At 41.6% G+C, this 14966-nt stretch overlaps 1 protein-coding gene and 1 non-coding gene across 8 annotated transcripts in view; both read left to right on the top strand.

Annotated features, from left to right (window-relative positions):
* ABCA1 (ATP binding cassette subfamily A member 1) overlaps positions 1-14966 on the top strand; it is a 133155-nt gene that overhangs the window by 110518 nt on the left and 7671 nt on the right. For all 7 annotated transcript variants that reach the window (XM_043452901.1, XM_043452907.1, XM_043452904.1 and 4 more), the window contains 12 exons: positions 842-947; positions 1924-1998; positions 2478-2647; positions 3921-4098; positions 6074-6189; positions 6278-6422; positions 8034-8157; positions 9825-9954; positions 10537-10657; positions 11447-11509; positions 12289-12395; positions 14615-14756. In XM_043452901.1, the coding sequence (XP_043308836.1) occupies positions 842-947; positions 1924-1998; positions 2478-2647; positions 3921-4098; positions 6074-6189; positions 6278-6422; positions 8034-8157; positions 9825-9954; positions 10537-10657; positions 11447-11509; positions 12289-12395; positions 14615-14756 (1477 nt within the window). The remainder of the gene's footprint in view (positions 1-841; positions 948-1923; positions 1999-2477; positions 2648-3920; positions 4099-6073; positions 6190-6277; positions 6423-8033; positions 8158-9824; positions 9955-10536; positions 10658-11446; positions 11510-12288; positions 12396-14614; positions 14757-14966) is intronic.
* TRNAG-UCC lies at positions 1160-1232 on the top strand. The gene has a single exon. It is a non-coding gene; the product is annotated as a tRNA-Gly (tRNA).

Raw genomic sequence — 14966 nt, 5'->3', positions numbered from 1 at the left:
TTATATGAAACAGGAGGCTTCAAAACCATTTATGTTCATTGCATTTCAACTCATTTATCTTTCTGAGTTTTTTTTTTTTTTTAAATAACAATGTTTCTGTTAGGAAATAAGACCAGAGTTCCATCAGGAGAGTTAGAATCCTTTTCTCCTCTGCTGCAGTCAGGCTCTCTCCTCTCTACCCCCCACCACCACCCCTGCCCGTATCCCTCTGAGTTTTGAAGAAGCAGATGGGACTGGGGAAAAAAACAAAGGAAGCGTCCTTGAAGCCCATTATTACTCATGAGAAATGAGATGCCTTACATGGCTGCCTCAGAACTTTGTTTTTTGACCCTATCTCCCACCTTTCTTCTTCGCCTTTTTTCCCAAGAGCCAGGACCTACTGACTAACTGAATAGAGTGGATGCAGAATCTTCTCTGATTCTCCTGCTCTGAAAGGGCCACAGCCCATCTATAAGTCCTCCCTGGCCTCTCTGGCCAATGTCTTCCCTGCTCATCCTGACTCCCCATCTGCTTGCCTTGAGACCCATGTTCAGGGCTGAGCCACCAGGGGTGGGAGGAGCATCTGTGAGATGAATGAGCATTCTTTCCTCAACATCTCAGATGTCTCATTCTGTGTATAATCAGACCCAGGTCCCTCTCACTTGGGCAGAAGCTATAAGAGTTAAGAGACTGCCAGGATCCATTAGAGGAGACCAAGGTGAAACTTTCTCTGAGTCCTATTTTGGTCCTCCTTTGAACATACAGTTCCTCTAATTGAACATTACATCCTCAGGCAGTGTCTGCTGCTGAGTGACAATGGGCCCCATACTGCCTGTGTTTTAATGTCAGGCTATTCTTTTAGGTATGGTGGATTTTCCCTGGGTGCCAGTAATTCTCAGTCACTTCCTCCGAGTGAAGAAGTTAATGATGCCATCAAGCAAATGAAGAAACACTTGAAGGTGGTCAAGGTACAGTACCCATCCCAAGACATGTCAGACAGAAAATGAGTTGCTGGTACATGGGAGTAGTTGACAGATCTGATTACCTGGTAGCTTATTGTTTAAGATTTTCAAGTACAAAGCCATCACTGAGCACTTAGAGATCATGGGCCGGCCAAGACCGAGTCACTCAGCGTGTACTTACTATTCGAAAGTGCAGGTCAAAAACAAGTTCAGGGACTTCCCTGGTGGTCCAGTGGTTAAGACTCTGCACTTCCAATGCAGGGTGCCTGGGTTCAATCCCTGGTCAGGGAAGGAAGACCCAGTGCAGCCAAAACAAACAAAAACGCTTGAGAAAGAAAGCAAGTTCAGAGATTTTAGATCTCTCAGAATAACTTAAGTATAGCCAGTGAACAGAGAAACTGGGCATCAAACATACTTTCCTAAAACAATCATTGGTTAAACAGGAAATGAATCCCTTTCTTTAAACCGGCAGCTAGTTTTAGGACCTGATAAACATTCACTTTCTTTACCTGTATCCCAAGTTTCCCACTTCTAAGTTGGAATTGGGGTTCAGATGATATGAATTCCAGTGTCACAGACACCAGGGATTGTCCTAGAATCTCTCCCTTGAGCCACAGACCCCATATCTGATGCATCTGCATGTTAATTGTAGCGGGGGGCCTTCTGATGATGTCAAGGGAACATGGTGAAGAGCCCTTACCACCAGTTACAGGCTGACATCTGCCTCTTGGGACTTTGAATCACAGGGTTTCCCCCTGGATCCTTTAAGACCTGTGACTTGTGGCAACAACAGTGCTTGGATTTCCAGTCACTTATTTTTCAGGAGCCAGTTATTATTTAGAGGGTTCAAGTTGCGTTTCAGTGAATGAGGCAATAGCCGTGTTTCCCTTCACAAAGTTGTCCCATTGTCCACAGACCCAGACTTCCTGTTGCTCCTCCCCTGTGAACCATCCCAGCTGAGGTAGCCTTTTGTTGTTCACAGGACAGTTCTGCAGACCGATTTCTCAGCAGCTTGGGAAGGTTCATGACAGGACTGGACACGAAAAATAACGTCAAGGTAAAGCCCTTTGTTCCAGTGGCTTTTTGATGAACAATAATTCCTGTGTTGCCCCAGAGTCTCAGCTCGTGATAATGTTGATTCATGACAGAAAAGTCTAGTAACTTTATCGGTGAGGCTGTAAAAAGAACTTGCTTTGCCGCCAATCACACCAGGGGAACCATTATGAACATGACTGAGTTACTTAACCTGTTTAAGCCTCAGTTTCCTAATCTATAAAATGGAGGCAATAACCATGTCTACCTCAAAGCTTTGGTGAAGATTAAATACGTTAAAGATAGTCAGCACGTTGCCTGACCTCACAGACAGTGCTGGGCACCTCCCGGCCCCTGTTACCTCTTTACCATGTTCTCTGATCATGTTTGTCTTCAGGTGTGACTGAAATTTCTGGAGTTTATGTGCATGTTTTGTGTATGTGCACCCACCTTCGGGAACAGGGGTTAGGAGCAGTACTTTGCACCTGGTATGTTTTATTTCAGGTGTGGTTCAACAACAAGGGCTGGCATGCCATCAGCTCTTTCTTGAATGTCATCAACAATGCCATTCTCCGGGCCAATCTGCAGAAGGGAGCAAACCCCAGCCAGTATGGGATTACTGCTTTCAATCACCCACTGAACCTCACCAAGCAGCAGCTCTCAGAAGTGGCTCTGTAAGTGTCACTGTGTCTGATTTGGGAGAATTGTCTGGTTGGGGGAATTGTGGTGCAGGGGAACGAAGTATGAAGCTGGTTGTAGAATAACAGCTGGGGACGTAGGTACGTTATGTATGTCTGGGTTGGTCCAGGCTCTGGACAAAAAATAATCAATTTATGAATTGGCTGGGCAGAGATTAAACTACACAAGATAGATGCCTCTGATATGTTAAAGCCATTATTACATGTAGTGAATTCATTTAAAGTAAGTTAAATTGTTAATATGATTCTAAAATATTTTAACTCACTCTTAACACAATATTTAATTAAAAAATCAATTTCATTTGTTTTGAAACAACTATTTATAAACTTAGTGAAACACACTTTTATCAGCTTGTGTGTTTATTAATTCCTGGAGAGGGAGAGAGAGACACTGTGTGTGTGTGTGTGTGTGTGTGTATGTGTGTGTATGTGTGTATGGAGCTAAAGCCAGTATGATCTAGTTCAGAGTGTATAGCCTTTGAAATCATAGAGATCTGGGTTTAAATCTGGTTTTTTAAACTTTCTAGATATTTGGCACTAAGTGAGGCATTTCATGTAAATGGACAAGTCTGGCCTTCAGCACAAGGCTGATAATCAATACATGTTAGGTTCTTTTCTTGTTTATGGAGTATAGCACAGTTATAGTTTCTGCTTCACTTGTATGGAATATCAATGTATGTCACTAGGATCTTTATACCAAGCTTATATAAAATTTATATAAAGAAATAATTTATATCATATCCTATTTAATGGGCTTATAAGGCTATTTTTCTTATAATAAGGATCTGATGGAATTTTTGTGTTAGATTGATATGCCATGCTCTTTTGTTGTCAAACTCATGTACAGCCAGAGATTGTTGTTTGAATAGTTTCACACTAGTATTTCTGCGTTATTTAGTTTTCAAGCTACACTACTCCCTTATGTGTGAAAATTTATAGCTTGTTGCTCATAAAAGGTTAAGAATAGTAGAACAAAGTGAATGCTATTAGGCCACTCTTAGACTTCCTTTAATAGTTTCATTTTGGCTGTGGACTCTTTTTGACCTCAGTAGAAGTAGTTTTGCATGTGAATTATCAAGATTTTTTTTTTTTTTTTGCTTGAAAATAATCATCTTTAACTCTGAATAAAATATATGTGGTGAACAGATCTTTTTCCCTGGGGTATGCTTCAGATATTTGTGTGTGTGTGTGTGTGTGTGTGTGTGTGTGTATCCTCTGATTGTGCCCTCAGCTGCACTGTCTTTTTCAGGATGACCACATCAGTGGACGTCCTTGTGTCTATCTGTGTCATCTTTGCGATGTCCTTCGTCCCGGCCAGCTTTGTCGTGTTCCTGATCCAGGAGCGCGTCAGCAAAGCAAAGCACCTGCAGTTCATCAGTGGAGTGAAGCCTGTCATCTACTGGCTCTCCAATTTTGTCTGGGACATGGTAAGAACACCCATCTGCTGCTGCTTCAAAAACCTCCATCAGGGCTGTAGACAGGATGGATGAAAGGGCTTCTGGCCTTCACCAGGAAATGTTCTAGCTAACCAAAGATGTATGAAAGAGGATAAGGCAGGCACAATTGTACACTTTCATGTCACCAAACATGACCTTCAGCACACAGCTGATCTTATACCAGAGAAAATCTGTCCAAAGGGACTGCAGCTGATACCACCACCACCTCACTCCCTAAGTGACAGCCTTTCAAAGAAACTGAGGTGGAACACTCTCAGTCAGAACTCTAAGTCAGTGCCTCGAACTTGTCTGATAGATTTTTAACCTCCAAAGTCAGGATATTCTTTGTCTTACTAGGAACTCAATCTATCATTTGAAAACGTCTTACGTTTTACTGGAAGCTTATCCATCCATTGCAAATCTGTTTTCATGTCAGCTGTAATATAATGCTTCTGTTTGAACCAATATGGAGGATGTCAAAGAATTCTGAAGTTCAAATTATTTTTATAAAGCAGAGTTGAAATATATCTCCCTATAAGTTCCATTAATTGTAGGCCACACAGAGAATTTAATTCTTCTCCCATTGGATATACCCTCAATTATTTGAAGACACCTATCATTTAACCTAAATCTTCCTCAGATAAGATGATATACGAGAACACACTTTGTAATCTCTAAAGCACGGTAGAAATGTGAGTGATGATGATGATGTCTGTGTGGGTTATAGCAAGCCTCTCAGACTTGTCACTGTTCTGACCTGATTGCCTCTCTGTGGCCCATACTCCATATTGTTAATGTGCTCTTTGAAGAGCAAAGCCGACGGGTCTAGAGGCAATTGATCTTTATCCCATACTCCTCTTCCTCAGCCCAAGGGTACTGCATTTTGGAAGTAGCGTGGTCTTATTGGCAACTTGTAGAGAACTGAAACCTCTGCTTCATAGGTATTGTTAAATGGGGTCTCTTTCACTGTTTACTAATGCAGTTGACTTTTTTCAACCTTTTTATATAGATTTATTTATAAACATAAAGGTTGTTTAAAGCACATATAAAACTTTATCCCTGTTAAACTGAATTTTACAGGATGTCCATTTGTTTTGTTTTTTTGTCTTAATCCAATAATTGCTTTATTGAGTGAGCACATACAGACTGACTGCTCACTATGTATCTAACTCTGCCAGGCATCATAGAGTCAGAGATGAAAGATCAAGTCCATGACTCAGGAACACTATTATCTTCTTGTATATTATCCATCTCTCCCTGTTCTAGAACCTCTGAAATTTGCTGTAAGCGTGTCTTCATCTAAGTTGTTGAAAAACACAGTTGAGTAGGATGGGGCTGAGGCACAGAGCCCTGCAGTCTGAAGCTACAAATTCTTCTAACAGTTGGCAAGCCCACTGCCACCTCCCTGCCTGTGCTCCGCTCTGCCAGCTGTGAATTCCCGTAATTGTCTTGTGGTCAGGTCTTTATTTCTGCATTTTAATGCTTGAGACACTGTCAGGACAGACTTTAAAATTAGTCTTGGTGTGATGAAATTGTCCCGACATTGATGTTATAAGTGCTTACCTCATAAATAGATTACAAGAGAGCTTGAACTTGGGCAGACTGTAATATAGCATTAATGATGAAACAGACACAATCATCTTCAGGAAGAGTAATGGCAGCTTACTTGCTGCCTGTGAAATTGAAATTACTCTGACTGGGAATCCATCCTTCAGTAAGTTTACTGAGCGTGACACCTTGGCTTATCTGTTGGAAAGACAGAAAGGACATGCAGTTTATAAAATCAGCCGGGGGTAAAAGGCTTGTCAAAATGTTCTGTCCAGTATTTTGATTAATAGTTTTTGCGGCTTCATTAATTCAGAGTTATTCTTCAATATGTTTATCTGCCCTTTCTTGTCCAGTGATGGTGAAGACCTGAGATGTCTGTGACTTGGGGGTGACCTTGGTTTCCTTGTTTCACTTTTAGTGCAACTACGTGGTTCCTGCCACGCTGGTCATTATCATCTTCATCTGCTTCCAGCAGAAGTCCTATGTGTCCTCTACCAACCTGCCTGTGCTCGCTCTTCTGCTTCTGCTGTATGGGTAAGGCACCTCTGGATGGAGCGTATGGAATCCAACGTCTGAGAGAAAGCAGAGGACCCAGTGGACATATGTCTTTGTGCCTCCCCAGGTGGTCCATCACGCCTCTCATGTACCCAGCCTCCTTTGTGTTCAAGATCCCCAGCACGGCCTACGTGGTCCTCACCAGCGTGAACCTCTTCATCGGCATCAATGGCAGTGTGGCCACGTTTGTGCTGGAGCTCTTCACCAACAATGTGAGTTCTGTGGAAAGAGATGCTGGGATGACCATTTCTGGAGCCAGAGGATAGTGTTTATCATGATTGTATTCTACTTGGCCTGTGGTGTTGACCGCCTGGACCAGTCTGGACTTCTGCAGTTTGTCTTTCCTGGGTTTGCATAGCATCTCTTGCTTCTCCTTTTCCTTATATGTCTCTGATCAGATCTTTCTGTTTCTTTTGACAAGTTCCTTTATACTCCTTTCTGTTTAAATGTTGCCTTCTCCAATATTCGGCCCTCTGCCATCTTGTTTTCCACTGTAGGTACTGTCTCTGGGTGATGCCATTCATTCTGGAAGCTTCTACCATAGCCTCTCAATGTCTCACATTGTTCTCTCTCAGATCTGTGCCTTAAGCCCTGACTCTTCCATTGAACTCTCGCCCCACAGCCTCACTTGCCCAGTGGGTGGCTCTGTTTAGATTAACGGAAAGATACCCCAGACTGGTCACATCCCAGTCATCTTCCCCTCAGAACCCAGTATTTCTCTTGCCATTCCTGTCACACTGGATGGCGTTACCATCCCCCCCAGTCACCCCAGCTGGCAGGATTAGAGTTATTTATATGCTTTGCTTTTGCTTATGTCTCCCACATTCAGTTGGTGACCTTGCCGGTTCCTTCAACTACAGATCTCTCAAACAAGGTTTCCTCTCCACTCCTAATTGTCATTGCTTTTGTCCAGACACCTTAACTTAACCCACAAGGCCTTTCAGAGGCATATCATCATTCCTGGATAGTCCCCACCATGCCGTTCCCCAACATGGTAGGCTTCGACTGAATGGTTCCTTAAACCCTCCGTAGTCCCATCGGCCTGCTTCAGGATCCCCAGCCCAGCCCACATGGCCCTCACCATTGTGAACCTCTTCTTCAGTGTCAGTGGCAGCGTGGCCACTCTCTTGTTGGAGCTCTTCACCAACAATGTGAGCTACCACCCAGTTCTGTGATTCCTCTGTCAAAACTAAGCTTGAACATGAAGTTTTGCTTACCTGCCGTATAGGAGGTACTCTGTCTCTCTCCTCTGTGCTTCCAAAGCTTGCATAGTTCATGCCTCCAGGACAACACATCCAATTATGCAGTAATTTCCTGTTTCCATATTTCTTTTCCTCAGAGTAGAGACTGTTTCTTATTCATCTTTATCTCTCCTATACCCTAGCCCAGTGCATCCAGCACTTAGCAACTTACTTAGTTGTTAGGTATTTGGCCACTACTAGATTGATGTATTTGAGAAGAATTATTTAAATTCCAACAAAATCCTGAAACTGAAATATATTGACGCAGACATGAGCAACTTGCTTTTAAAATGCTAAGCAAATGTTTTGTGGTGGATTTGCTTTTGATTAAAAGCAATCATATTTCTAAACTTTGCTTATTTTCCTCCCATGCTCGTAGCATTATTCCAAATTTTCCAAAGAGCAAAAATTTTGCTACATTATATATCATTAGCTATGGCTGCTACTATTTATTGGTGTCTGACTCAAAGATTCAGTTTGACCTCAAGGAATCAAACTTTTTCTTCACTCTCATGTTTTAGACTTTGGTAAATTTTTAGCCTGAGTCACAAAAGACGTACAGTCTCTCTCTTATTTTTTTAGAAGCTGAATAACATCAATGATATCCTGAAGTCAGTGTTCTTGATCTTCCCACATTTTTGCCTGGGACGGGGGCTCATTGACATGGTGAAAAACCAGGCGATGGCTGATGCCTTGGAAAGGTTTGGTGAGTGACACCAGTGGCTACAGGATGTTTTAGCAGAGATGGGAGTTGGCATGGGTCTTGATACTTTGGCCTTTATTTTGGAAAAAGGCTGGTGACTGGGCCTAGGACTTCCCTCCACTGATAGGGCTCATGTCAGCACAATTGGTTGTGGCTTGGGTCTTGTCTTCACTTGTGTGAAAGGTGAGAACATGGTTTTGGAGGTAGGGAAAATACTGGTTTTAGCTTGGACCCAGTGCCTGGTACCACTGGTGGGGGTTGTCAAAGTCATTGGAAAAATCAAACCACAGCTTTGAGAATTAGATACAGGCCAGAGAATCGAAAGGCAAGATGCAAACTTTGGCTCTATTAGGAAAATCATGGACCTGCAGATGGGGTCATATACTACCTTTTATACTGTCTATAAAAAGGTAATTTACTGCAGCTCTTTCTACCTTTAGAGTCTTTAAAAATATCTCTCCTGTGCCCACACTACTATTCTTTATTGACTTGCTCATATAGTTAGATGGGCCATGTTATTTAATGGGCATAGAAGAGGAACTATGTTTTTAAGCTTGGAGGTACAAAAGAGATATATAAGGAATTTAAGGAATATTTATATAAAATGAAGTGAATTGAGTTACTAGATTAATTGTGCTGTGCTTAGTCGCTCAGTCCTGTCCGACTCTTTGCGACCCCGTGGACAGTAGCCCACCAGGCTCCTCTGTCCATGGCAATTCTCTAGACAAGAATACTGGAGTAGGTTGCCATGTCCTCCTCCAGGGGATCTTCCCAACTCAGGAGCAAATCCAGCTCTTCTGCATTGCAGGCAATTCTTTACCGTCTGAGCCGCCAGGGAAAACCCCTAGATTACATTATATACTACTGAAAGGAGCATCTTTTAATGTGCTTTCTAATCTTTCTTAGTGAAGCTAATAATTTGTTAAAATACTGACCCTAAAAATTACCCTGGATTGCTTGCCTTTTTACAAAGAATTTTTGGCATGTCTCATTCAAAAGGAAGCATTAGATTTCTTAGATGAAGTTATAGATCTAATACATGTTGACTCTGAAATTCTGATTGATACTGCATTGCAGTACGCTTCCCTAAAACCTTACCCTAAGTCAGACTTGGAAACTCCTTTATTTTTTCATCCTTATCATGGGTGATATACCAAGTGGCTTCAGTTGTGTCCGACTCTTTGCAACCTATGGACTGTAGCCTGCAAGGCTCCTCTGTTCATGGGATTCTCCAGGCAAGAATACTGGAGTGGGTTGCCATTTCCTTCTCCAGGGGAATCTGTCTGACCCCAGGGATCGAACACATGTCTTTTACATCTCCTGCATTCGCAGGCGGTTTCTTTACCATGAATGCCATGACCAGATCCCTATCATGGGTGATAACCATTGGTATTTGTAGACACAGGCTTCTCTGGTAGCTCAGTTGGTAAAGAACCTGCCTGCAATACAGGAGACCCTGGTTCAATTCCTGGGTTGGGAAGATCTGCTGGAGAAGGGATAGGCCGCCCACTCCAGTGTTCTTGGGCTTCCCTTGTGGCTCAGCTCGTAAAGAATCCACCTGCAATGTGGGAGACCTGGGTTCAAAACATAGGTGAATTTGAGCCTGAATTTGAGGAAGGGCTATGATCTCTGGTGCCTCCATTCTGATTGGATCTCTGCACGGTGTCCAGGGGAGAATCGCTTTGTCTCACCACTGTCTTGGGACTTAGTGGGACGAAATCTCTTCGCCATGGCTGTGGAAGGGGTGGTGTTCTTCCTCATCACTGTGCTGATCCAGTACCGATTCTTCATCAGGCCCAGGTGAGCTTTCACGCAGAACTCACTGAACACCTGTTTGAGGGTCACGGCGGAGGAAGCACAGGGAACACTCACTGGTAGTTGGGTTGACTTGAACTCAAAGCAGATAATCAAACTGATTCTCCTAACGTGGGCATCCCCTGACCAACAGTACTGACAGTGCTGGAGTGTGGATTTTATAGGACTGATGTAGAAACTGGGTCTTTGAAACAGAAAAAGAGAAACAGATGTACAGAACAGACTTTTGGACTCTGTGGGAGAAGGCGAGGGTGGGAGGTTTCGAGAGAACAGCATGTATATTATCTATAGTGAAACAGATCACCAGCCCAGGTGGGATGCATGAGACAAGTGCTCAGGCCTGGTGCACTGGGAAGACCCAGAGGAATCAGGTGGAGGGGGAGGTGGGAGGGGGGCTCGGGATGGGGAATACATGTGACTCCATGGCTGATTCATGTCAATGTATGACAAAACCCACTGCAATGTTGTGAAGTAATTAGCCTCCAACTAATAAAAATAATTGGAAAAAAAAAGAAAGTAACTTAAAAGGTTGATTTTTTTTTTCTTCTTAATTTTCTTACCCCTAAGACCTGTAAAGGCAAAGCTTCCTCCTCTGAATGATGAGGATGAAGATGTGAGGCGGGAAAGACAGAGAATTCTTGATGGTGGAGGACAGAATGACATCTTGGAAATCAAAGAGTTGACTAAGGTGAGACAGTGAAAGCAGGCTACAACTTGCCTTCAATTTTTTCAGCTTTATATGTTAGAAACTAGCATTTTGTTGACTCACTTAATAAAAGGAGCATGCTTCCTGAAATGTGCATCTATACCAAGTTTCTGTCAATTTAATTTTACTTAAAATACACCATGGAGACTTCTCTAATTAAAGAAATCCTACTGAGAATAATTGTAAAGTGAATTCTCATTCTTGAGTATGTTTGTTTTTCATGTTTACATTTATGTGTTAGTTATTAAAACATCTAATATTGTATATTGAGTCAAAGCTGAAGTTGGGAGAATAAATGATTGATTTTGAATTTCAAAAAAGCTGGCAAATCCCCACTGATTAAGAGGAGGATCTGTTTCAGCCCTTTCTAGGTGCCAGAATCACAACAATTCACTTTTTTGTAATATGTTCAATATTTGCAATGTTTTGATAACAAATTTTTATCCCATAGAACTTAATTTTTAAAATATCTGCAATGTCTTTATATCAAATAAAAATTATGTAGATGTTAATGACAAATATATTTTTTTTAAAGTCTGATATTCGATTAAAAAATACAAAGAAATTCATTTATATTTTGAGCATCAGGGTCATTCAAAAGCCAGTTGCCACAGAGACAGACCAAGGCTTTGGCACATCAAATATCTGACTTAGTCTTATCAATGAGTCGAATTTCATGGTGTGTTTAGGTCATAATTCCCTCTTCTGCAGTTGCCTGGGACAGCCGTGAGTCACTGCAGCTCATGACTCTGTGCATTTTGTTGGTTGCAGGTATACAGAAGAAAGAGGAAACCTGCTGTTGACAGGATTTGCGTTGGCATTCCTCCCGGTGAGGTAAAGACACTTTATCTATATTGCGTTTGCCTCTGTTAATTCAGACTGTCTCTACTCCAGTCAAACAACAATGTCTGTAAGAAGTTAAAAGTGATTTAAAAAGGCTACTCCATTTATATCTATGTGTAGCAGTCAGTCATTGAAAGTTTGAAGGCCCCATATATCAAATGGAGAAGGAAATGGCAACCCACTCCAGTATTCTTGCCTGGAGAATCCCATGGACAGAGGAGCCTGGCGGGCCATGGTCCATGGGGTCGCAGAGAGTCGGACACAACTGAAGTGACTAAGCACGCATGCACGCATATATCAAAAGTAGTGGCCCTGTGTATCAACAATTTTGGATAATCTCAGACAATTTAAGAAAAGTATGTACATCTAGAAAGTGATTTTATGATCCATTCAAGATGATAATGAAATTCAAATAGATTTTAAAAAAGATATTCTCTTTATTTATGTTTGTATTCTTGTGTGCCCTTTAGCTAGATTTGATGGTGAAATTTGACTTGTTGGCTTTCATTACTGTTTTTCACTCATTAACTTTGGCTTTAACCCAACAACTCAAAGAATATTGACAAATACATCCACATTTAAAATGGTTTTATTATAAAATGTATGATTAAACATCCATATGACTTCTGAAAACCTAGAAAATATTTTACTGTTCATTAAGAGTGACATTTTAGGATGATGTTATATAAAAATGAAGCTGAGGTAACTGTGAGTCATTTATATTCAGATTTTTAGTAGTTTGCTAATATTACTGACCCAATCATTTTCAGTGCTTTGGACTTCTGGGTGTTAATGGAGCTGGGAAATCATCAACTTTTAAGATGTTAACGGGAGATACCACTGTTACCAAGGGAGATGCTTTCCTTAACAAAAATAGGTGAGAAAACAAGTCTATTTTGCCACAAAGGTTTTCTAAAAACTTTGTTTAAATGAATATATTGTGATTTTGTTGATATAACAGCACTGTATAGTTTCTAAAAATGTTGAAATATAGTAAACTGTGAAGAAGAAAATAAAAATCCATGATCCCAGTACCTACAGATAACAACTATTTACATTTCCTTTCAGTCTCACTTTATTTTTTGTAATAGATTTATTCAGGTGTAAGTTATGTACCACACAGTTTAGTTGTTTTAAGAGTACAATTCAGTGACTTTTAGGCAATATGCAGAGTTGTACAACTGTTATCACAATACAATTTTACAACATTCCCATCAACCCAAATGTCTATTTTATATACACATATAAATATATTATAAAATTCAGATTATATTAGATCTAGATTTTTAAATTAGTTTTTTGCTGCTAATGACTGTATGATGACTATTTCCCAATGGGTTACATATTCTAAGATGTAGAATTTTACATTGCTGCATAAAATGCCTCTATGTACATGTACCTGTAGTTTATTTCACTATTTCCTTATTGTTGGACATTTATTTCACCAATTCCTTTTTATTGGATATTTGTTTCTGTTTTTTACTAAATATGTCCTTGTGTTCATGTTCATTGTTTCATCAAGATAAAAGGTTATCTACTTGTGAAATTGCCCTCTCTAAAGGGTATGCCAACAATGAATGTCACCACTGGGCTATTATTTGAGAATGCAGAGACCACTGAGCAGTCTGATCTTAAGGAGTACAGTATGCCTGCAGTACAGTCCTGCTAGGCAACCTTGAAAGTGAAACCCTCGAGCATTCTAAATACGTGGAACTTCTCTGGGCTTTTTCTATGGAGAAATGGTACAAATCTGTGGCTTTCAAACTTTTTGATCATGTCCCATAATAGCAAATACATTTTACCTCTCAGTCAAGTAAACGCACAAAAACATGTAAACAGGCATACAGCTTAAATAATTTTGTAAAATACTACCTACTCTTACTGCTTGTAGTGCATTCAATATTTCTTACTCCACTCTCTGCCATGCCATTTTAATAATACTAGTTGTGACCCACTAAATTTATTTCATAATGTACAAATGGGGGATGACTCACAATTTGGACAAAGGGCTACTAGCCAATAAAATCGAAAACATCAAGGAACTTAATGTACTCATGACTTTTCTCTGCATCTTACATTTGTTTTAGTAACAGTGTAAAGGAGGTTTAAGAGAACAGAATTTCTAGAATAGCAGGCCTGAGGCTACGTACATGCTTCCCCAGGTTTGTTTCTAGTACCAGGCTCCTGGGGTATATAGGAATAGTAGCAATAACTGGTCCAAACTAAGGTTCATCACATTGCCTGGTTCTGAATACTGGTATGGGCAGTGAAGCTGTGAGGTCTAGGCACCGGGTCTGTGAGCACTTCAAGTCTGGAAAACATTGGACCTGGGCCTACTAAACTGATGTGCAGAGAGGAGTGAATACTGCTGAGGGGCCGAACCCATGGCTGTCCAGAGGTGACTGAAGTGCAGCCATCAGACTGGATGAGACACTGAGCTTCCTCCTACATCAGGGATCCTTAACCCTAGATTGGCTTCATGGGGCCTTAAAGCTGTCTCCACCAGTATATGTAAAATTGTGTCTGTAGTTACATTTTTTGTTGTCATCAGGTTCTCATCATGAAAACCTTCAAAACCAGGGGAGTTTCTGGGTTGAATATTTAGTAGGACTGTGGGGTTTGGATCATGCCGTGGCCAAGTCAGTGTATAGGCAGCAAAAAGCAGAGGGAAGTCACCCAAACTGCTGGGCCTCTTCTGGCTTAAATGAAGCAACAGAGCACACGGTGCATATGGCTGGGCCACAAGTCAGGAATGGACACTTCGTGTTAAAGCCCCTGGATAGCGTGACTAAGATTGTTGATATAGATAGCGCCGCAGTTGGGGTGGACTTGGGAATTCTGAAATGGGACCAAGCCTGCAGATTGAGGTGTTGGGGGAACCAGGGGCAAGGACTGGGCAGGATGGAGGCAGGAACCCTGACTTCCAGGAGGGGCTGGCATCCTGAGGGCAGAAAGGCTGTTCCTTGAAGCTATAAACAAGTGTGTTCCCTGGTCTGTTTATCATGCACAAGCACACTGTATAGAATGTTAGGCAAGATGGTCTGACCAGAATACCAAAATGCTTAAAAACCTGACCAGTTTTGTTTTTCTTTGCAGTATCTTATCAGACATCCATGAAGTGCATCAGAACATGGGCTATTGCCCTCAGTTTGATGCCATTACAGAGCTGCTGACTGGAAGAGAACATGTGGAATTCTTTGCCCTTTTGAGAGGAGTCCCGGAGAAAGAAGTAGGCAAGGTACTGTGGGCACTGGAAAGCCAGCCTGCCTCCTTTGGCATCCTGACCTTATGGCTGTGACCTTCACACATGGCCATTGGCTTCAGGCTGCTCTCCCTTATGGATGCAGCGACAGGAAGTGCTGGCTCTTTGCAGCTACTTTTGAAGTGGGAAGCTGTGGCGGTGGGGTAGGGATGGGAGATCAGGCTCACCCGGGAGGGCAGAGAGGGA

This window comes from Cervus canadensis, chromosome 30 (assembly GCF_019320065.1).
Source record: "Cervus canadensis isolate Bull #8, Minnesota chromosome 30, ASM1932006v1, whole genome shotgun sequence".
Classification (NCBI taxonomy): Eukaryota; Metazoa; Chordata; class Mammalia; order Artiodactyla; family Cervidae; genus Cervus; species Cervus canadensis.
The sequence above is the reverse complement of the archived record's forward strand: the minus strand, read 5'-3'. Positions and strand labels throughout refer to the sequence as shown.